Source organism: Hyla sarda, chromosome 3 (genome assembly GCF_029499605.1).
Source record: "Hyla sarda isolate aHylSar1 chromosome 3, aHylSar1.hap1, whole genome shotgun sequence".
NCBI classification, from domain to species: Eukaryota; Metazoa; Chordata; class Amphibia; order Anura; family Hylidae; genus Hyla; species Hyla sarda.
Genome location: NC_079191.1, coordinates 418,346,041 through 418,369,566, shown reverse-complemented (window position 1 = coordinate 418,369,566; position 23,526 = coordinate 418,346,041). Strand labels below are relative to the sequence as shown.

At 43.7% G+C, this 23,526-nt stretch overlaps 1 protein-coding gene across 3 annotated transcripts in view; it reads left to right on the top strand.

The window, feature by feature from the left end:
• The window catches only part of USH2A (usherin), a 1,021,568-nt gene that overhangs the window by 895,904 nt on the left and 102,138 nt on the right, over positions 1–23,526 (top strand). For all 3 annotated transcript variants that reach the window (XM_056568336.1, XM_056568335.1, XM_056568334.1), the window contains one exon: positions 2,106–2,460. In XM_056568336.1, the coding sequence (XP_056424311.1) occupies positions 2,106–2,460 (355 nt within the window). The remainder of the gene's footprint in view (positions 1–2,105; positions 2,461–23,526) is intronic.

Genomic DNA, 23,526 nt, shown 5'->3' with positions numbered 1-23,526 from the left:
AGCTCTGGAGGGTCTTGGTCCCGACCATGGGAACGGAAGTTCGTGACGTCACGACTCCGCCCCTGTGTGATGTCACGCCCCGTCCCGTCAATGCAAGTCTATGGGAGGGGGTAAGATGTCTAGGGGTGGAGTACCCCTTTAAAGAAAGTTCTATCTGTGGGGTGTAGAGGTTGTGATTATAGGAATCTCTCCCTGCCACCAAATGGTGGAACCAGCTGTGGATATTGTAGAGGCATAACAACAATATGATAGGAATTCACTCAAATATACCAATTAATAATTGAAACAATCTTCTCTATACAGTATATAATCTCCCATACATATGTTCTATATTTATATAAAACTCGTGTATGTATATATGTATCTATCTATGTGTCTGTGTTTGCATGTGTATGTATCTATGTGTATGTGTTTATGTATATGTGAATGTTCAAGCATAAATTCCAAATGGGTGGAGATATTTCGATGAAACTTGGTCCCATGTTACTTATATGTCAACTAAAAATATAGTTGGGGTAAAATAACCCTATCCATCACTTTATGCTAAGGTAGAGTTTTTCCTCTGAATTCCCATACAAGTCTATAAGACTTCTGGTACATCTCCTGATCGCATTACTCTCGAAATGCAGAGATTGCCCAGGACTTAAAACATCCTGCGACTGTCCAGCAGAGAGGTGCAGAGAATAGAGATAGTGTGAGGGATGGGATATGAGGACAAGATATGAGGGATGGGATATGAGGTCCGGATATGAGGACAAGATATGAGGTCCAGAAATGAGGGCTCGATATGAGGACGGTATATGAAGTCCAGATATGAGGACAGGATATGAGCTCCAGATATGAGGACGGGATATTAGGTTTGTGTGGTGCGCCACGGGGTTCGATGTGAGGTGGATGGGGCAGATGTTGTAGCCCAGGGGCAGATGGTGTTAACCCATAAAGGTTCGTGGTTTTAACCGAGAACCACCCAAACAGTAGCACCGCTAGTCCTAGTTAGGCAGGACAAATAAGAGTCCAAGGCCAGGTCAGGGTTAATGGAAGCTTTTACTGAGGTAGACAGATGGTACAGTCTTTACAGCTAGGCCAGCATCCCAGAGAGGTGACCAGTAACAAGGGACCTCACAGCTTGCTGGGACTTGCAGTAACTTGACAGACTTTAGCGCAGCCACACTGACTATAATAGACTTGACTTGACTGAAGATGGTGACAGCAGACCGAGATGACTTGATTTACTGACTTGTGACTGCAATTTAGGCTTGAGGCCTCCAGATGTGCTGGACACTGGCTCTGAGATGTCTGGACTGGACCTCAGGATCGAAGAGCAATGAATGATCAAAGAGAGAGATTGTAGTCCCTCCCCCTCTTATAAAGGGGGGCTGAGCAAGGAGCCCATAGGCTAGCTGCTGGTCATCTCTTCACCTGGTGCTCTCTGGGTAACAAAACATGTGACTTTAACATATGACAACCATTATCATGTGACTAATAACCATGTGACCATATCAAAGGACCTTTACATTCAATGTACAACTAATTACATTATTGGGGAACACTTCAGGTGAGCCCTGAGGACGTACAGGGACTCAAGCTGATAGGACTGTGGGAGCATATCCCGTACCAGGATATCACATTGGGATATCAGGATGGGATTTGAAGTCAGGATATGAGGGTGGCGTATGAGGATTTTATATGACAACAGGATATGAGGTCCAGATATAAAGATAAAATATGAGGATGTGATATGAGGACAAGATATTAGGTCGAGATATGAGGACGAGAGCGTCATTGTTGTTTTTCCTTTCCCACAAGGTTTACATAGGAAGACCGGGTACTCAGCTACTAAAGATATAAAAAAGACTCCCACCATTTTGTGTATCTCTGTGTATACAGACTTCAAGCAATCCCTGTACAGTCTGAACCTGCAGTTATGTGTTAAGGTCTCTATATTACTCTCTCACTTTCGTCCCTGATAATCAGCCTGTGTAGAAAGAACAGTGATCAACCAACAAACACGACAATCAATGGTTGGCAGATCCCATCATAAAATCATTGTTATTCATTGATTCTGGAAAAGTTTTCTTCCTGAAATTAGTTTTTCTCCATTGCAGGAGTCCTGCTGGAAGCCATGAAAACACAATAACATCAGTCTCTGTGCCCGGTGAGATTTCCGAATACATGGATACTTCAGAAGACCTCCGACCTTACACTCAGTATACATACTCCATCACAGCGCAAAACAGCCAGGGCGACCTGCAGAGTTCATGGTCAGGTGTCCGCACAGATGAAGCCCCTCCTGAAGATTTAGCTCCACCAACATCCGAAGTAATAAGTGCGTATTCTGTGCATCTCACCTGGACGGCCCCCACAAGACCCCATGGAGTTATAAGACAATATGTTATCCTGTATCAGGAGACAAGTGACTCTACATCAGCCACATCCTCTGGGTCATCCATAACAATGCCGGTGAGTTTTATCAGGAATGTACAAAATGCTATGTCATTACCTACCAATGTATCTATCTATACATCTGATATATATTTATCTATCTATCTTATACCTATCTATATTATATCTGTCTATCTTATATCTATCTATTTATTTATTTATCTGTCTATCTTATATCTATTTATCTGTCTATCTATCAATCAATCAAGGGGTGTAACTACAGGGGGTGCAGAGGCAGCAGTCACATCGAGGCCCTGCGACTAAGGGGGCCCCTTATGAAGACACCAGTAGTATGAATGGAACATGGTAGACATGGGCCCAGTTACAGATTTTGCGTTGGGGCCCAAATGCTACATTACGCCTCTAAATCTATCAGAAACATATCCTCCCCTATCCTCGCCTAACCCTATCCAAGAAGAGGACAAAAGAACATTGTTTTTTAAAGGGGCAGTGCTCTTTAATCACCCCCCATTCTGCAGAAGCGTCCGCTTCCAGACACAACAGGTTTGTGCCCACCTGACTTCAGCGTTGGCATTCTTTGCCATTCAAGGGCTTGTTACAAGCAAATCATCCTCAGACGACTCATTTTTTTTATGGTTCATAGAAGCCTAAAGTGAAATTCAGCAGCTGTTCAGGACAAGTGACCACTCTATCAGCTATATTATAATCTCCTAATAGAGAGGGAATTGCGCCGGAGCGCGGGGTTAGCAGTGATTATCGGCAGGTGAGTGCTTTATTGAAGTCGAGAAACCATTAACATTGATAGAGTAATTATTTCAACTTGAAAGTAATTACCTTGATGGGTGATAACCACGCCGGTGCTCCATGGTGCGAGGGGGGGGCCAATGCCGTGTCAGCTCACAAAACTTTACAAAAAAAAATAAAATGATGACAAATCTGCTAGAACTGAATTAGTAAAATTCCCTGTAAGAATCTGCGGGCAGTAAAATCCAATGATTTCAGTCTCAGCAAAAGTTAATTTCCCACTTTATTCCCCACATAAATCTGGCATTTTCCTCTTTAGTTTCTCGCTATTATACGTTTTGCGTGCCGGTTAAATCCCATTTTAAAATATTTATTTAAGATGCGGCTGCTTTACATCAATAATTTATACACAATTGTTATCATATTATTGTAGATTTAAGCCGTGCCGGTTTAGTTTGGCTTATATAGATTTTGTGCTGGAGACTTATTTAACCCTATGTCATATCTATCTATCCATCTATCTCATATCTATCTATCTATCTCATATCTATCTATCTATCTCATATCTATCCATCCATCTGTCTATCTCTTTTCTGTCTCATCCTTTCATCTATCTATCTATCTATCTATCTATCCATCTATCTTTTATTGATTTATCTAACAATCAAACTTCTATCTATCTATCTATCTATCTATCTCATATCTACCTATCTATCTATCTATCTCTTTCGGTCTGTCTGTCTATCAATCTATTTCTCTATCTCCCTCTCTCATATTTTTTTGTTGTTCATAGATTCAGAGCTGTATTTGTCATTAGGCACCTGTGGGCCTGTGCCTAGGGCAGCAGTGTTGAGGGGCAACACTTAAAGGGGTTCTCCTGTGGATTTTTTTTTTAAATCAGCTGGTGCCAGAAAGTTAAACAGTTTTGTAAATTACTTCTATTTAAAAATATAAATTCTTCCAGTACTTATCAGCACCACTTATACTTGTACTTATGCTCCACAGGAAGTTGTGTACTACTTTTCTGTGTAAGCGGCACTGAAGAAGTGGATCTGCTAAACCTGTGTGGATGATGATGTGGGCTGTACCAGGGAGCGAAGTCTAAGGTGCCGCCGGTATTCACCAGAGCCCACCACAAAGCGGGATGGACTTACTGCGGCAGGCGGCACCCAGGTCGCTACCCCTGGCACGGCTCGTCCACACAGGCTGCCGAGGTGACACATGGCACTGGAAGGATGAAGCAAACTCGTAGTCAGGAAAAGCAGAAGGTCAGGGCAGGCGGCACAGGAGCGTAGTCAGGAATGAAGCAAGGAGGTCAGAAAACAGCAAGGCAATACAGAACAGGAATGCTTTCTCTTGGCTAATGAGCAAAAAGGTCCGGCAAGGGGAAAGAGGAAGTGCTGACACTTATAATGTCAGCGAGCAACAGTAACCAATTAAGGGCGTACTGGCCCTTTAAATCGCATAGAGAGTCGGCACGCGCGCACCCTAGAGGGCGGGTACACATACGGCAGCGACCTGGGACAGCGGAGGAGGCAGGAGGTGAGTAACAGCCCGGCATTCTTCTGCGAGTGCGTCCTGTGATGCGAACCACGGCAACGCTGGCAGAGGAGGATGGGGCAGAAGAGCACTCGTGGCCATCGTGTCTGGCCGGAGTGCTAATTTTAACAGTACACCCCCCCTTTGGTCTCCCCCTCTTTTTAGGTCGCAGAAAATTAAGGACCAGGTCACGGTTCAAGATATTCTCCTCCGGCTCCCAGGACCTTTCTTCAGGACCGAACCTCTTCCAGTCCACAAGAAAATACTGTCTCCCTCTAACATCAGAGGAACTGGACAAAGGAGTAGGGGTGATGTATTTTTGGGAAAACCGATTGAGGATGAAAGGCTTGAGGAGGGAGACATGGAAATAGTTCAGAATTCGCAGAGAAGAAGGCAGATGAAGTTTGTATGACAAAGGATTAATGCGATATATAACCTTGTAAGGACCTAGGAAGCGAGGACCCAACATGTAGCTGGGAACCTTAAAATGGATATATTTGGCCGAGAGCCAGACCTTGTCGCCCCCCGAGTAAGTCGGAGGGAGTCTTCTCTTCTTATCTGCCTGAGACTTCATACGAGAGGAGGCAAGAACTAAAGAGTGCTGGGTCTCTTGCCAGATGGTCATAAAATCCCGTAATTGGTCATCAACAGCGGGCACTCCAGACGAGGCAGGAAGAGGAGGACGAGGGTGATGGCCGTAGACTATGAAGAATGGTGAAGTTTGTGTAGATTCAGAATCCTTGTAGTTATAAGAGAACTTCGCCCAAGGTAAAAGGTCGACCCAATCGTCCTGTCGGGCTGAAACAAAATGACAAAGATAATCTCCAAGGATTTTATTCACTCTCTCAACCTGGCCATTGGTATCCTCCAGAAGCAACTCGACCTCTCTGGCAGCTGATATGGCGTGGTACACAGGGAGCAGGCAAGAGCGTAGTCGTAGAGGTCAGGGCAGGCAGCAATGGTTCACAGGCGAGTATACGGTAGCAATGGGTTCGGCAACTGGCAAGGCAATAAACACAGTAGGGAACGCTTTCTCAGAGGCACAAGGCACAAAGATCCGGCAAGGGCAGGAAGGTGCAGGTGCCTTTTATTGGGGAAGCACAGTGGGAGGTGAGGAACCAGGGCACCAATTACCGGTGCGCTGGCCCTTTAAATTTACTGAAGCCGGCGCGCGCGCGCGCACCCTAGAGAGCAGGGGAGAAGGTAAGTTGAACGGGGATGCGGAGCTTGAGCGGAGACCAGCCACCACGCTAGCTGCGTCCCTGCCACAGTGAGACCCGCGCTCCCGGTCAAGTGCGTCTGACCGGGAGACCCCGGAGTGGAGGACAGAGGCAGCGGGCGCTCCGGTCCAGAGGTGGAGACCGGAGCGCTCGCTGTGATACCTTGGTTGGAAACAGTATAACCTAGAAATGGAAGACTTGACTTCTCGTAAAGGCATTTCTCGAGTTTGGCATATAAATGATTGTCTCAGAGGTGTTGTAGGACTTGTCGCACAAGTGAACGATGCACCTCTAAATTGGGCGAGAAGATCAGGATGTCATCAAGGTACACAACAACAAACGAGTTGAGTAGATCATGGAAGATGTTGTTGACAAATTCTTGGAAGACAGCCGGAGCGTTACAGAGGCCAAAAGGCATCACAAGGTACTCAAAGTGCCCATCACAGGTATTATAGGCAGTTTTCCATTCGTCTCCTTCTCAAATTCGAATGAGGTTGTATCCTCCCCACAAATCCAGCTTGGAGAAGACCTTGGCACCCCGTAGACGATCAAAGAGTTCCAAAATCAAAAGGTAGAAGGTAGCAATTCTTGATCGTGATTTTATTTAGTCCTTCTTTCCCACAAAGAAGAATCAAACTCCGGCAGGAGAGGTGGACTTCCGGATGAAGCACTTTTGAAGGTTTTCTTTAATGTATTGAGCCATAGCTTGCAACTCAGGGACAGACAAGGGGTAAATTCTTCCCCGGGGAGGCATAGTCCCAGGCTGAAGGTCGATTGGACAATCATAGTGACGATGCGGTGGAAGACACAGAACACATCTGAATACAGTGATCCCCCGACCTACGATGGCCCTGAGATACAATCATTTCAACATACGATGGCCTCTCAGAGGCCATCGTATGTTGAAGGCGGCATCAACATACGATGCTTTTATATGTCCAGGCTATTGCATAAATGGCTATCCGGCAGCACAGATTGCTTCAGCTGCCGCTGGATAGCCGTTTATTGTGCCCCATGTGCTCCAGTGAGTGTCACTCACTTGTCCCCGACGTTCTGGACCATTCTCTTCATGCTCCGCTGCATGGCCATCGCTCTCCTTCGTCGTCGCCACACACACCGCCCCGTCATCCAATAGGAGCGGCGTGTGCAGCGACGTGATGACGGCGATGGAGAGTGATGAACCAGGGCAGCAGTGATGGTCCGGAGCAGTGGAGACACCCCGGGGACGTGATGACGGCGATGGAGAGCGGCGATCAAGGGCAGCAGTGACCTCACCAGTTTGCCAGTCGAGATGCGTAGCATGATGATATTGTAGCCAGGGAAGACCGAAAAGAAGCTCCGAAGTACAACAAGGAAGCACGTAGAACTCGATCTTCTGCTTGTGTAACACACCCACTTTTAAGAGAAGAGATTCAGTCCGGAATTGCAGCGCACAATTCAGGGATTCTCCGTTGATAGAAGAAATGTACATAGGCTTAACGAGCCGAGGCATTGGGAGACTGTGTTTGTGGACCAGGGAGGTGTTGATAAAGTTTCCAGCGGAACCAGAGTCCAAAAAGGATACTGCGGAGAACGATGGCCTGAAAGGAGTATATATTTGTACCGGCATGGTCAAATGAGGAGAGGTAGAATTCATACCTAAGGACGTCCCTCCCATGTGCCCTAGGTGCAAGCATTTCCCGGACGAGTTTGTCATATAAAACAGTCTTTGAGGAAATGCTCCGGGCTGGCACAACAGAAAAACAAGCTTTCATTGCGCCAGTGGGACCTCTCCTGTTGAGTTAATCGAGCACGATCCACCTGCATAGCCTCTTTGGCAGAGGGCAAAGAGAATTGTTGAGGTGGACGCTGGAACACGGTTGCCAAACAGGGAAAACGTCGTGTTCGAGTAGGTTCACCCTCTTGACGAGGCTCCTCCTGCCTCTCGGCAAAGCGCACAATTCGAGTGGCCAACTGAATAAGATCACTCAGGGAAGATGGAGGATCCCATGCAGCGAGAACATCCTTGACTCTACTAGTAAGTCTCTTTTTAAAGATGGCACACAGGGCCTTGTCGTTCCAGGCCAATTCGGAGGCTAGGAAGCAGAATTTAACTGCGTAATCACTAACAGAAGAGTCCCCTTGGCGTAGGTTCAGTAGTGCAGTCTTGGCTGAGGAGGCCCGTGTAGGTTCTTCAAAGACACAGCGGAATTCCGAAAGGAAGGCCTGCAGATTGGAGGACACCGGATCATTTCTGTCTCAGAGAGGAGTAGCCCAGGCCAGGGCTTTTCCAGAAAGAACACTTACTATAAACGCCACTTTAGCACGCTCCGTCGGGAACTGATCAACCACAAGTTCCAAATGCATTGAACACTGGGTAGCAAACCCTCTACACAATTTAGGGTGGCCTTCATATTTTGTCAGCAGAGACAGTCGTATCTTGGAGCCTTTGGAAACCAAAGAAGCTGCAGACACTGGAGGAGACACTGGAACTGGTTGTGGCTGTTGTGCCGTGATGAGCTGCTGCATCATTGCAGATAACTGGTTCAGTTGTTGTGCTTGTTGCTCTATCTGCATAGACTGTTGTGCTACAATAGCAGAAAGATCAGCGACATTCGGCAGAGGCACCATGGCGGGATCCATGGCCGGATCTTACTGTAGGCGTCACTGAAGAAGTGGATCCACTGAACCTGTGTAGATGATTGCATTGGCCGTACCAGGGAGCAGAGTCTAAGGTGCCACTGTTATTCTCCAGTGCCCGCCACAAAGCGGGATGGACTTGCTGCGGAAGGCAGAACCCAGGTCACTATCTCTGGCACTACTCGTCCACACAGGCTGCCGAGGTGACACGTGGCACTGGAAGGATGAAGCAAACTCGCAGTCAGGAAAAGCTGAAGGTCAGAGCAGGCGGCACAGGAGCGTAGTCAGGAACGAATCAAGGAGGTCAGAACACAGCAAGGCAATACAGAACAGGAACGCTTTCTCTTGGCTATTGAGCACAAAGATCCGGCAAGAGGAAACAGGAAGTGCTGACATTTATAGTGTCAGCGAGCAGCAGTAACCAATTAATGGCGTACTGGCCCCTTAAATTGCAGAGAGCCGACGCACACACGCCGGCAACCTGGGACAGCGGAGGAAGCAAGAGGAAAGTAACGGCCCGGCGTTCACATGCGAGCCATGGCACCACCGACAGAGGAGGACGGAGCAGGAGAGCGCTCGCGCCCAGCGTGTCTGGCCGGAGCGCTTGTTGTAACATTCAGTCTGACCACAATGCTCTATGCTGACACCTCTGTCAATGTCAGTAACGGCCCAGCGTTCGCATGCGAATGCGTCCCGCGATGTGAACCACAGCACCGCTGGCAGAGGAGGACAGGGCAGGAGAGCGCTCGCGGACAGCATGTATAAGGTGACTTTATTGGGATGGACCCTACACTATGACTGTGACTCTGAGAAGTCGGTTACCAGGCTTGTAAGGTCTGAAACATCCAGCATCTTATAAAATGGGTGGGGTGCCCAAACCAACATGGAGGTAGCCACCTTATTGTCACCTGAGGTCACCTTATTGTGGTGGGATGGTACACCCTATTTGGCCAATTGGTAAGCAAAGAACCTCTATTTTTCACCATAGCAGTATTGCTAAGTCAAATATATATTTCATATTCTTTTGCTTGTATCTATTGATCGATCTATCTATCCATCCATCTATCTAGTTCATATCTATCTATCTATCTATCTATCTATCTATCTACAGTATCTATATATCTATCTATCTCATATCTATCTATTTATCTAATATGAGATAGATAGACAGACAGACAGATAGATATGAGATAGATAGATATGAGATAGATAGATAGATAGATATGAGATAGATAGATAGATAGATAGATAGATAGATCACAGTTTTTTCTTGTCCTTTATAACTAATAAGAGCCTTCCAGTTTTATGTTTGTTCTGGTGATGTAGAAATTGCTGATGCTTTCTTATCCGCCATCTGGTAACACCGAGAACCGTGGCCCCCGAAGGGAATTGAGTAATTTATTAAAATGATCGACGTGCATGCAAGGGGAAAGTCGGGGTCAGATCAGCCGCCGTCTTCTCTGTTTTCCTACCATATTGATATGAGGAGATGATGTTTGTTTTAATTAATAATTATTTAACACTGATCCATTTATAGTTAATTGGCCCCGGCCCACTGCAAACTCAAAGACAACACATCTAGGTATTAAATGGACAGGCATGTTATATATGAGGCGGTATATACTACTAACTCTCTCTCCTGTTTCATAATCCTCAGGGCAGAAAGAAAAATAAATTAATCAGGTGTTTTTTTGTTTTTTTTTGTGAAAAACAGCGCCACTCTTGACTTTATTCTGTGTGCGGTATTGCAGCTCAGTTTCCTTGAAGAAAAGGGAGCAGAGTTGTAATCCCACAAATAACCTGAGAACAGGTGGCGCACTGTTTTTTTTTTAAAGAAAACAACAATTTATTTATTTTCTTATTCCTTATCATACCTTTAAGATCTTCTGATAAAGAGCTTCACATCTACTGTATAGACCAGTGTTTCCCCACCAGGGTGTCTTCAGCTGTTGCAAAACTACAACTCCCAGCATGCTGGGAGTTGTAGTTTTGCAACAGCTGGACGCACCCTGGTGGGGAAACACGGGTCTAGACAGAAGTCCAAATGAGTCAAGTTGCACCATTGCACTATTTTTCTTGTATATATTCAGTCAGTATAATAATGTGTGTGTATGAGGTATGTACTGTATATATGGAAGTGCCCAAGAGGTGGTTCTTGTATGTTAAAGGGATTATCCAGGATTTGTAAAAAAAAATAAAAATACACAAAAAATAAAACAAAAACAACCTTCTACCAAAAACAGTGCCACACCTGTGTTCAGGTTGTGTGCGGTATTACAGTTTGGCTCCATTCACTTCAATGTAACTGAGCCGCAATACCACACACAACCTGAAGAAGAGAGTGGCACTATTTCTAGATAAAAATTGCTATGTTTTGCTTTTTAATTTTGGACAACACATTTAAAGGCGTACTCCACCCCTAGACATCATATTCTCTATCGAAAGGATAGGGGATAAGATGTCTGATCGCAGCGGGGGGGCTGTCACATCCCCTACCATAGACATGAAAGGATGGGGTGTGATGGCTGCGGTTGCCCGTCATCCACCACAGAGCGGAGGTGGCTCAGTGCAGCGGATTTCAGAGTGCCGGCCTGGCTAATGAGCGCTTGTCGCAGTCAGAATGTCTGGTCAGGAACATAGCGTTAGGAACTCAGTGCCCTTTCCCAGCCTCTCCGCTCAGTTCTGATTGACAGCTCTAGATATCTTCTTATTGGACAGTAGAGCTCAAACCTGGGAGCTAGGAAAGAGTTCTGGACACTTAACAAGAAGAGTCCGCTTACAGGACACTTACAATCAAGGCGCCCAAGGACAATAAAATGAGGTTTTCTTGGTCATCGTCACATACGGGTATTTTTTACTGTGGGTCTCCCTGTCACACCCCGCTTCTGCCGTGATTTTGCTGTGATTTTAGGAAAAACACAGCAAAAACAGAAAAAAATACAGCAATAAACAAAATGTATAAACACAGCCTCACAGGAGGTGTGTAACTACTATATATCCTGATTCTTTAGAGATAAGAGCAGTATACAGATAGAGCAGAGAGGGGTGGTGTATAACAACTACCATATATACTCGAGTATAAGCCGACCCGAATATAAGCCGAGGCCCCAAATTTCACCCCAAAAACCCAGGAAAAGTTATTGACTCGAGTATAAGCCTAGGGTGGGAAATACATCATCCTTCCTGTCATCATCCAGACCCCCATCATTAACACCCTCATCATCATCACCCTGTCATCATGCCCCCCCTTCATCATCACCGCCTGTCATCATCCCACACCCCCCCTTCATCATCACCGCCTGTCATCAACCCCCCCCCCTTCATCATCACCCCCTGTCATTATCCCACACACCCCCCTTCATCATCACCGCCTGTCATCATCCCACACCCCCCTCATCATCACCGCCTGTCATCATCCCACACCCCCCATTCATCATCACCGCCTGTCATCATCCTACACCCCCCTTCATCATCACAGCCTGTCATCATCCTACACCCCCCTTCATCATCACCGCCTGTCAATGTCTGAACAGTGGTCTTCAACCTGCGGACCTACAGATGTTTTAAAACTACAACTCCCATCATGCTCGGACAGCCGATGGCTGTCTGGGCATGCTGGGAGTTGTAGTTTTGAAACATCTGGAGATCCGCAGGTTGAAGACCACTGAGGGCGGAGAGTTCACTCGAGTATAAGCCAAGGGGAGTGTTTTCAGCACGAAAAACTCAGCTGAAAAACTCGGCTTATACTCGAGTATATATATATATATATATATATATATATATATATATATATATATATGTATATATATATATATATATATATATATATAGTCTCATCCCATAGAAATATATCAGCAGCAGTATACAGATAGAGTAGGGGGGAGGTGTATAACCACTATTTATGCTGATCCCATATAGATAGCAGCAATATACTGATAGAGCTTGAGGGAAGGTGTATTACTACAATATATCCTGATCCCACAAAGATAGCAGCTGCAGTATACAGATAGAGCTGGAAGAGGTGTATAACTACTATATATCCTGATCCTATAGAGATAACAGTAGTATACAAATAGAGTTAAAGACGAGGTGAATAACTACTATATATCCTGATCCCATAGAGATAGCAGCAGTATACAGATCGAGCTGGGGGGAGGTGTATAACTTCTATATATCCTTATCCCATAGAGATAGTAGCAGCAGTATACAGATAGAGCTGGAAGGGAGGTGTGTTACTATATATCCTGATCCCATAGAGATAGTAGCAGCAGTATACAGAAAGAGCTGGGGGGAGGTGTATAACCACTATTTATACTGATCCCATCTAGATAGTAGCAGCAGTATACAGATTGAGCTGGGGGAGGTGTATAACTACTATATATCCTGATCCCATAGAGATAGTAGCAGCAGTATACAGATCGAGCTGGGGGGAGGTGTATAACTACTATATATCCTTATCCCATAGAGATAGCAGCAGCAGTATACAGAAAGAGCTGGGGGGGGGAGGCGTATAACCACTATTTATACTGATCCCATCTAGATAGTAGCAGCAGTATACAGATTGAGCTGGGGGAGGTGTATAACTATTATATACCCTGATCCCATAGAGATAGCAGCAGCAGTATATAGATAGAGCTGGAGGGGAGGTGTGTAACTACTAAATATCCTGATCCCTTAGAGACAGCAGCAGCAGTATACAGATAGAGCTGGAGAGAAGGTGTATTACTACAATACAGTATATCCCCAAACAAACAGAGATAGCAGCTTTGGTCTGGGAGCTAGCTGGAGGGATCTTGTAGGCGATTATGTAATTCTGTACTTCACAGGAAGTCAGCTGATCGAGGACTGACCACTTCCTCTGACCTAGTAAGCGCTGTGATTCTCTGTTGATCAGATTGGGGATCAGATGACACAGTTACAGTAATGTGTCTGTGCTGGAAGGAAACAGATTGATACTGTCTAGTAATGGTGAGTGTGTACGACAGTGTTTTCCAACCCGGGTGCCTCCAGCTGTTGCAAAACTACAACTCCCAGCATGCCCGGACAGCCAACGGCTGTCCGGGCATGCTGGAAGTTGTAGTTTTGCAACAGCTGGAGGCACCCGGGTTGGGAAACACTGGCGTATGATATGAACAAAAAGACCCAAATAATATTGACAAGACGGTTCCAGGAGCTCGTAGTAAGTTTTGCAGACTGACACATCAGTTTCCCCCCTCCCCCCCCCTCATTTCTAAGCGTACCGTCTCTTTAAGTCCTTTATTATATACGAGATTGGAAGGCGCCGCTGGGAGTTATGTCATTCATTTGCTAAAAGGGACTGGGCTGACCTCTTCATCACATCCTAACTACAAGTTCAACTCCAAGAAAACACATGAAATAATCTAATCTATTATAAATGTCATAAATCTCTCTCTATTGACTGGGGCTAAGCTTGCTAAACTGTAGATATTACATTTCTGACCTCTGACAGCAGCGGGATAAATGGTGACCCTGAGCTGGAAGATTACATAGGATCTGAATTCTCTCACATAGGGACCTAGTAAATCAAATCCATTCTGAAAAAACAATTATGTTGGGCCCCGGTTAGGTCACAACAGGTTCATCCACGCGTAGTTATAATGTCCACTAAAGCAAACAATTAAGAAGCACAATTCGCGGGGCAGGATGGATGACTTAGAGGTCTGTCACCGGGAGAGAGCGCCTTTCACCTGGGGGTCACCGGTTCAAATCAGGTTTAGGTGGTTTGTGGCTGAACGTTGTCACCGGCTGATAGCTGTGCAGCCGGACGTGAAATAAGGTGTCATCCCGGTGCCAGGCTTATTGAGCAAGTGGTCAAGTGGTCACATCGCTCGGAAAGCTGAATTGGTGCTCCTCACCGGGATCGAAATTAGGAATTTGTATAAAGCCGGAAACTAGTCGCCTGTCCCCTGTCTAAAGACTTTATCTGATTGTACTGAATCGGTATATATCACTACGAGACGTGACGGAGAATCGGACAAGATGGGTCAGCAAATTGGGACATCGCGGGAGCGCTGGACCGTCAAAGATGCAAAGTCAAGCTGGAAATTGCAGGTATTTTATTGTAAAAAAAAAAAGGGTTAAAACAAAGCTTGTTATAGGGCGTTTCGAGACCGGACCGGTCTCTTTGTCAGGCATACACATAATGGTAAAAGGAGTACATACAGTGACCCCCCGACCTACGATGGCCCCGACATATGATGAAATCGACATATGATGCTTTTTTATGTCGGGGCCATCGCATTAAGTGCTATCCGGCAGCGCCAAATGCTTAAGCTGCTGCCGGATAGCAGCTTAATGTTCCCCATGTGGTGCGGTAAGTATTACTTACCCCTCCACAATGCTCCGGGGTGCCCTCCGGGTCCAGCGCTGGTCTTCCGGCGTCTTCTCGGCCCTCTCCGGTGACCTCAATACGCTGCTGCGCACGTCATCCAATAGGAATGGCGAACGCAGCGGCGTAATGACGTTGCTACGCAGGCCCAGTAAGGCCTTGCGGAAGACAGAAGAGGACCGGAGAAGACAGCGGAGACCCGGGATCACCATCGGGAGCGGCGGGGACAGGTGAGTACAGCTTCCTATACTTTACATGCACGAATCCCTCAACATACGATGGATTCGACAAACGATGGCTCGTTTGGAACGAATTACCATCGTATGTTGAGGGACCACTGTATAGGTACATAAAGGAGTAATAGGAAAAATGAACAGCACGCCCAAACTTGAAAGAGTTAGACAAAATTGCAAACATATCTTGATGGTGCACGAAGATATTGGAGCCTTGGTTAGAAGCTCACCGTTGATACAATCAGAAAAAAGAGAGAAATTCGCAGAACACAAAATAAAGTGAAAAAATCTTATGATTTATTCCATATCAAAAAGTGTTTTCACAGCAAGCGACGTTTCGACTAGGCGCCCCCAGTCTTTTTCAAGCAGTGCAAAAAGACTGGGGGAGCCTTGTCGAAACGTCTGTGAAAACACTTTTTGATATGGAATAAATCACAAGATTTTTTTCACTTTATTTTGTGTGCTGCGGATTTCTCTCTTTTTTCTGATTACATAAAGGAGTACATATATTTTAGTTGACAAGGAATGGTTCCAGATGGTAAAAATACTGTTAAAGGGGTACTCCGGTGAAAAACGTTTTTTTATTTATTTATTTTTTTTTTTAAATCAACTGGTGCCAGAAAGTTAAACAGATTTGTAAATAACTTCTATAAAAAAAAAAAATCTTAATCCTTCCTGTACTTATTAGTTGCTGAATACTACAGAGGAAATTATTTTCTTTTTGGAAAACAGGGCTCTCCGCTGACATCACAAGCACAGCGCTCTATGCTGACATCTCTGTCCATTTTAGGAACTGTCCAGAGCAGCATATGTTTGCTATGGGGATTTTCTCCTACTCTGGACAGTTCTTAAAATGGACAGAGATGTCAGCAGAGAGCACTGTGCTAGTGATTCAGCAGAGAGCTCTGTGTTCCAAAAAAATAAGAATTTCCTCTGTAGTATTAAGCAGCTAATAAGTACTGGAAGGATTAAGATTTTTTTTTTAATAGAAGTAATTTACAAATCTGTTTAACTTTCTGGCACCAGTTGATTTAAAAAAAAAAAAAAAGTACCCCTTTAAAATACATAGAGATGCTAAAAGACATAAAATGACATGAAAGTACAGGTAATTAACTGGATTGCAGTATTAGTGTACAAATGAACATATAAATATATGTCAGGTAAAGCAATGTATTCCAGCTCACTCCTCCCTGTGCGCACGGACTGGATTTGGACACATTCACATAGTACGCAAAAGGAAGAGAATGTCCAGCGCTGACTCGTGAAAAAGGAACTTCTTTATTGGAGCATAATAGTTGCCATAGGAAACAACAAGGATTCAAGTAACGTGACGCGTTTCGGCCCGTGGGGGCCGAAACGCGTCACGTTACTTGAATCCTTGTTGTTTCCTATGGCAACTATTATGCTCCAATAAAGAAGTTCCTTTTTCACGAATCAGCGCTGGACATTCTCTTCCTTTTGTATAAATATATATATATATATATATATATATATATATATATATGGAATATTTATATAGTGTTAGTGATGCAATGTTGCGTGTGTAAAGGAGGGGATGGTTTGTACAATGCCCTCTTATGGTCAGGGCAGGAAATGCATCTGTCGGTGACATAGACGTTCAGAATGAAATGACCGATTTCGTCCTACTGACTCCAAAAAGTAGGCGGAGCCAAAGCTGGATGTCCGGAGAACTCAGCAAGAAGGTAAGGATGGGATAGTGAGTGATGCGCTGTCAGTGCACCACACATCCTATTGCTGGTTCCGATACATCTCATTGCGAGACGATTGTTTTTAGTGTTTAATGGCAAAAGATTGATGTAGCGAGGCTTGATAATAGATGGATTAGATGATGACTTCGCTGATTTCATTCAGCCCTTTCAGGACTAGAGTGGACATTTTGTATATCCAATATGTTTCAAGGAGTTTCAGTTGTTCTGTTTGACCATGTGTGATTTGGCTGCAGCACAGACATCTGAGTTTTGGACATCTGTAGCGTCCCTTAGGAAGTGGTTGACCAAAAACGTCCAGCTGCGCATTTTCCTTATGTTTCTGTTTTCTGATTTGGCTGGGTGCCAATAGTGTTTTTAATGATGGAGCTCTTCGGCAGGTGAGTCTCGGTCATTCACGTAGGGTTTTTTCTTTAGGAAGGTGTCTTCTTTCAGGATATACCAATGTTTTTCAATAATGCTCCTTATCTTTTGGGAACAGGTGCTGTAAGTGGGGATGAAATTGGCCGAAAAATCTGTGGTGATTGTTTTTTCTTTTTTGCTGTTAAGACAATCGATTTGGGTTTGCATTTTTGCATGGTCGTAGGCATTGTTCAGGAGGTGTTCTGGATAATGTTTTTGTCTGAAATGGTCATGTAGCACTAAGGATTGTATATGGACTGATTAGTGAAATATTTTTTTTGTATCCTCTTATATTGTGAATATGGAATATTGGTGATCCATCTTTTGAAATGGGCACTATGGAAGTCCAAGCAACTGTTGGCGTCAACTTTTTTGAAGTAAGTGGAGGTGGTAATTGATGCTTTGTTATGAGAAATGCAGATGTCCAAAAATTGATGTTCACTGTACTGTGTTCCAGAGTGAAATTGGGGCCCCAAGTATTTAGGTTTAGCTGTGAAAGAAGTGTGGTAATGGTATCCAGGTGACCTCTCCAAATGAAGAAGTCTTCCATATAGCGCCGGTATGTCACAATGTGATTAATTACTAGCAGGTTATTCCAGATGTGTGTGGTCTTATATGCTCCTATAAATATGTTAGCATAAGCTGGTGCGACCTTGGCACCCATGGCGGTACCAAGGTGCTGATGTTATACCGCTCCATTATAGAGAGAAAAATTATTTTGCAAAATGTAAGCTAGGGAATCCATGAGGTAGTCACAGTAAGGTTTCGTGATTTGTGGGTCATTGGTTAGACATTCCAATACTCACTGAAGTGTGTGGTCGATGTTTGTGTACAGTGCGGAAACGTCACATGTGATCAGATTGTAATCTGATTCCCATTGTAAAGGTAGCAGGTGTTCAATGAGTTGGGACGAGTCCCTCAAATAGCTGGGTAGTTATGTGGCATACACTTGAAGATACAGATCTAGATAATGAGCCAGATTGCTGAGCGTGGAGTTTGTGCAGGAAATGATTGGTCTCCCTGGAGGTTGTGTGACAGATTTATGAATCTTGGGGAGATAGTAAAAATATGGTTTATTGTTATTTGTGGAGGTGATGAATTTCTGTTCTTCTTTGGTGAGGATACCCTGTTCTATTGCATTTTTGGTCATGATTATTAAGTCATTCTGTATTTTTTTAAAGGATCCAGTGATTTTTTCATAGTATATTTGGTCGGATAGTATGCGAGTAGCTTCCATGTGATACTGTTCATAATTGAGAACCACTAGTCCACCTCCTTTCTCCGCTGGCCTGAGGACAATATCCTCATTATTTTGGAGATTTTTGAGAGCTATTCTTTCATTTTTTCTGAGCCTGTCAGAATAGAAAGGGTTGTGCTTTTTCTTGTCTGTAGTGAGTTTATTGAATTCTTCAGAAACCATTTGTTGAAACACTTCAATATTGGGACTAGAGCTGGGCGGTATGACCAAAAATGCATATCACGGTATTTTTGCAAGTTATGCGGTTCCACGGTATTTAGCGCCCCCCCCCCCGAGGAACTAATCATATAAGACCCCCAGGTGCTGCTATATTTCTCTAACTGACGTCAGTGGGGTCAGTGCCAGTTAACCTGCAGAAGCCACTCCCATGCCAGTTACAGCAAGATATACACATGGAATAAAACTACAATTGCGGGTGAACGGCCGGGCGGATCCGGGCAAGGTAGGGCTCATTTTAATTAGCGTCTCCCGCACAATCCATCAGTACCTGTGGATTGTGCAGGAGAAAATATCCGACAGTTTTCCTTTAAGTTGCGATCCGGAAGCTGTCACCTTCCCCTGCAAGCGCTAAAAGCCAGGCTTTTAGCGTTTGCAGAGGGAGGTGACAGCTTGCCGCGGCTCACATCTCATTCATTTAAAGCGCAGGCGGTCCGCAAGTCATTCATTTAAAGCGCGGCCCGCAAGTCATTCATTTAAAGTTCGGCCCGCATTTCATTAATTTAAAGCGCCGGCAAGTCATTCATATAAAGCGCTGGCGGCCGCAAACTCATTCATTTAAAGTGCCGCCGCAACTCATCTGCAGCTGATAATTAATTCATTCGAGGGGGGGAGGGGCCCAACCGGTATTGCGGTATGGGAAAAATTCATATCGTGCAGGGAAAAAATTTCGGTATGAACTGTTATACCACTCAGCCCTAATTGGGACCTTGTAAACCAAAATACATGGGGCCTCAATTTCACTCTGGAACACAGTACAGTGAGCCTCAATTGTTGAACAGCTGCATTTCTCATAACAAAGCATCAATTATCACCTCCACTTACTTCAAAAAAGTTGACACCAACAGTTACTTGCACTTCCATAGTGCCCATTTCAAAAAATGGATCACCAATATTCCATATTCACAATATAAGAGGATTCGAAAAAATTGCACTAATTAGTCCACATTGAAATCACAGTCCTTTGTGCTACGCGACCGTTTCAGACAAAAACATTATCCAGAACACCTCCTGAACAATGCCTACAACCATGAAAAAATACAAACCCAAATCGACTGTCTTAACAGCAAAAAAGAAAAAACAATCACCACTAATTTTTTGGCCAATTTCATCTCCACGTACAGCACCTGTTCCCAAAAGATAAGGAGGATTATTGAAAAACATTGGTATATCCGGAAAGAAAACACCTTCCTAAAAAATACCCTACCTGAACGCCCGAGACTCACCTGCCGAAGAGCTCCATCATTAAAAACACTATCGGCACCCAGCCAAATCAGAAAACAGAAACAGAAGGAAAATGTGCTGCTGGACGTTTGAGTAGTATGAGTAGGAACTGGTTCTGAGTTCAGGGTTTAATTTTTCTGTGTTTGTCAAAACATAATGCGTTGCTGAGAAGATGCCTGGTCCTATCAGCGGGCTTGGACCTAGAGCCTATTACAGATTGTATGCACTAAGTCCAGCTCACCTCACCAAGTATAGCGCACGGACCTGTGCCCGGCCAGGCACACAGCAATGACTGGAAAACCGGTCCAGCACTTCATGGAAAAAGCAACTTTATTGAAGATCACAAACTGATAAAAGTGACTATACCATCAGATGCGTTTTGAGCGCATGCGCTCTTCCTCAGTGACGTCAGTCTATCCACAGGTGAGGATAGACTGACATCATCGAGGAAGAGCGAATGCACCGCTTTTATCAGTGTGTGATCTTTGATAAAGCTGCCTTTTTCATGAAGTGCTGGACCATCGTCTATTTTCCATACTAGAGCCTATTACATCTGCTCTCAGCATCCACAACCGTCCCAGGCCATGCTCAGGCCTTGCTTGTGTTTAGTTCATCTGCACTAGCTTTTACACTGCTCCTGGTTTGTTCTATTCTGTGTATTCTCACCTTGGCTTTCTATACATTTATTCTCTGCTTAGTGATTTGGTATCTTATGGTTCTATGTCAGTTTAGACCCGGCTTGTGTTTTGTAATGTTGTAGCTTCTAAGCCTGTTAACCCTTTGTGTCCTGACCTGTTTCCCTGACCTCCGTACAGTGTTATTTATTGTTTTGGACTGTGTTACGCCCCTGCACTTAATTCCAGTCCTGGGACTGTTGTCCAGTTATGGATGCGGTGTCTAGGGCGGATACGCAAATAGGCAGGGAAAGTGGCTGTGGTGCGAGCAGGGTTGCACCTCTCCCTAATGACCTAATGTCCCAGCGGTCACACATGCTCAGTAGCTCAGTCTCCTGATTCCATTCCTCTTGTACATGGGCAGCGGAGGGAAATAATAATTGTCCAGTGAATAATAATCTGAGCACTAGAGTTGGCTGCTTCTCACCGGACACATTAGGTGGTGGTTCTCAGAGGGCATCAATAAAACCACAGGGGGTGCCATAACCAAAAGCATATAATGGTGAGATCTACTCACAGGAGCAATTCTTTTAAATGATTCCAATTAAATAAAACTGTTCTAATTAAGTAAAAGAAAGTAATGTGTAATCGTGTATAGACTTATTTATTGCTGATTACTGGGGAGTCTGACCAAAAGAGTTGTCTCCTGAAAAGTTTGTCTCCCTTTCATTTAAAGGGGTACTCCACTGCCCCAGCAATTGGAACATTTTGTTCCAAATGCTGGGTGCCGGCTGCGGGGGTCGTGACATCATGGCCAAACCCCTTGTGACATCATACCACGCCTCCAAAATGTGAGTCTATGGGAAAGGGTATGGTGGCTGCCATGCCCCTTCCCATAGACTTGCATTGAGAGGGGGCTGGGGCAGTGGAGTACCCCTTTAAGGGCAAAATATTTTGCCTTGTAAAATTTATAGCATTAATTGAAATGTATCCCATTGTCTGCAGTCATAATAGTTTTCACCTAGATTTTAGAGAAATCATGGACCTTGGCTCGGTGCACACCACCTCTAGATGTCAGAGTACCAGCAAAAATGTATACCGATATATACTATGGCAATCCTATTTACTTTAATAGTCCAAACATTAGTGACAATGTTCAGTCTGTTTCCCAAACATATTTTATTTTGTAGGGCCGCCCGCCATGGGTAAACAACACTATACATTGGCTTCCATTTGTCTCACCTGTATAAACCATGCTTAAAACAACAGCATTGTAAAAGCAAGGCAGTTTGCATTAAAACACAAGAGGTTTGATTGGCTGCCACACCACACTACAGTCAGACAGAATACGAAAATGCACCCTCCATGTTCTCTTCAGAAAACATAAAATAAAATATAAAAATAAATAAAGACATTTTATTTTCAAATTACCAAAAACATACAATGTACCAACAACATGTAAGTTAAAATACAAAATAATGGATAAAATGTTCAATAAATAATAAAATGAATAAGGTATGAAGAATGTTATATATATATATATATATATATATATATATATATATATAACATTCTTCATACCTTATTCATTTTATTATTATTTATTGAACATTTTATCCATTATTTTATTATTAAATATTTATTTATTTATTTTATACATTGCAAATAATGATAACATATATATATATATATATATATATATATATATATATATATGTTGTTATCATTATTTGCAATGTATAAAATAAATAAATAAAAATGTAATTATAAAATAATGGATAAAATATGAAGTATATCATAAAATTAAGAATAAGGTATAAAATAATAAATATAATATTGTATGAATTAATATAATAGTGCCGTTAATCTATTGTACATGGTATATTTTTAGTAATTCATTTTAAAATGTTATCATATTATTATATTGTAAAAAAAATCCACTCCCCCCTCCCCCCCCAAAAAAAAATGAACACATTTGTTGTCCGGGAGCAATTACTAACGTCATGGCCGGGTAATCCATGCCCATTAGTGGCAGCCTCCCCTGTTTCTATATTTCTATATTTCAGATGGTTATTGATCTCTTGCTGAGCTGAGATCTCAGCTTCATGCCAGAGAACTTGATGAATGGATTGGTTTCAAAAAGTGGACTCAATGGGGACAGCTCTAGCCCAGGCTTCCCGAACTGCCAAGGCCCTAAATCCGTCAAGGCCGGCAGCTCATTATGAAACACTTATCAAGTCTACATGAAAAATTAATTGAGCTCTGTTTGATTCTGGAAAGAATAGAAAGGTATGAGCGCTCTACTTGGCGGTCCCCCCAATCTTTCCAGATGTTGCACACTTTCCCCTTGAGGAACAACGCGGGGAGATATATTAATATATTGTATTGATTAGCTGGAGACCTCTGACAGTTCTTTCTGGAGATACCATCTGGCTTCTGTTCGAATTCCTTCACCAAAAACAGGACATGACACGTTATTAATCTCCGCTCTCTAAGTATAGACAGTAGCCTTTTTTTTTTTTTTTTGTTCCACAAGACCATGTTTTGCCATTCCAAACAAGACGGAGGCTGATTTGAAGGGTGCGGAAATTAAGGTTATTACACAAATTAAACCATATGGTCCAAATATTTCAGCAAAGAAAATTGCCAGACAATAAAAATTGCTCCTGCCTTCCTAATGGTGTAAATTACAGTTTAACCATAGTCCTAATGATGTCCTTCTGCCACGCTTAACTACTGTTACATGAAGGACATAGTATAAAAAAAAAAAAACTCTGAGCCAACTGCGTGTTTTACAATCTGTTACTCCGTCATTAAGAACATTCAAAATTGCACAAACATAATTATGCTCCGCATACAAGAGACCCATCGAAAAGACCGGCGGAGGGCTTTGCCGAGCACTGTCAGGATTCATCACTTTTTGAACCCAAATTGTTGATAAAGAGGAAGGTGTCAAAAAAGAAAAAAAAAAAAAAGCA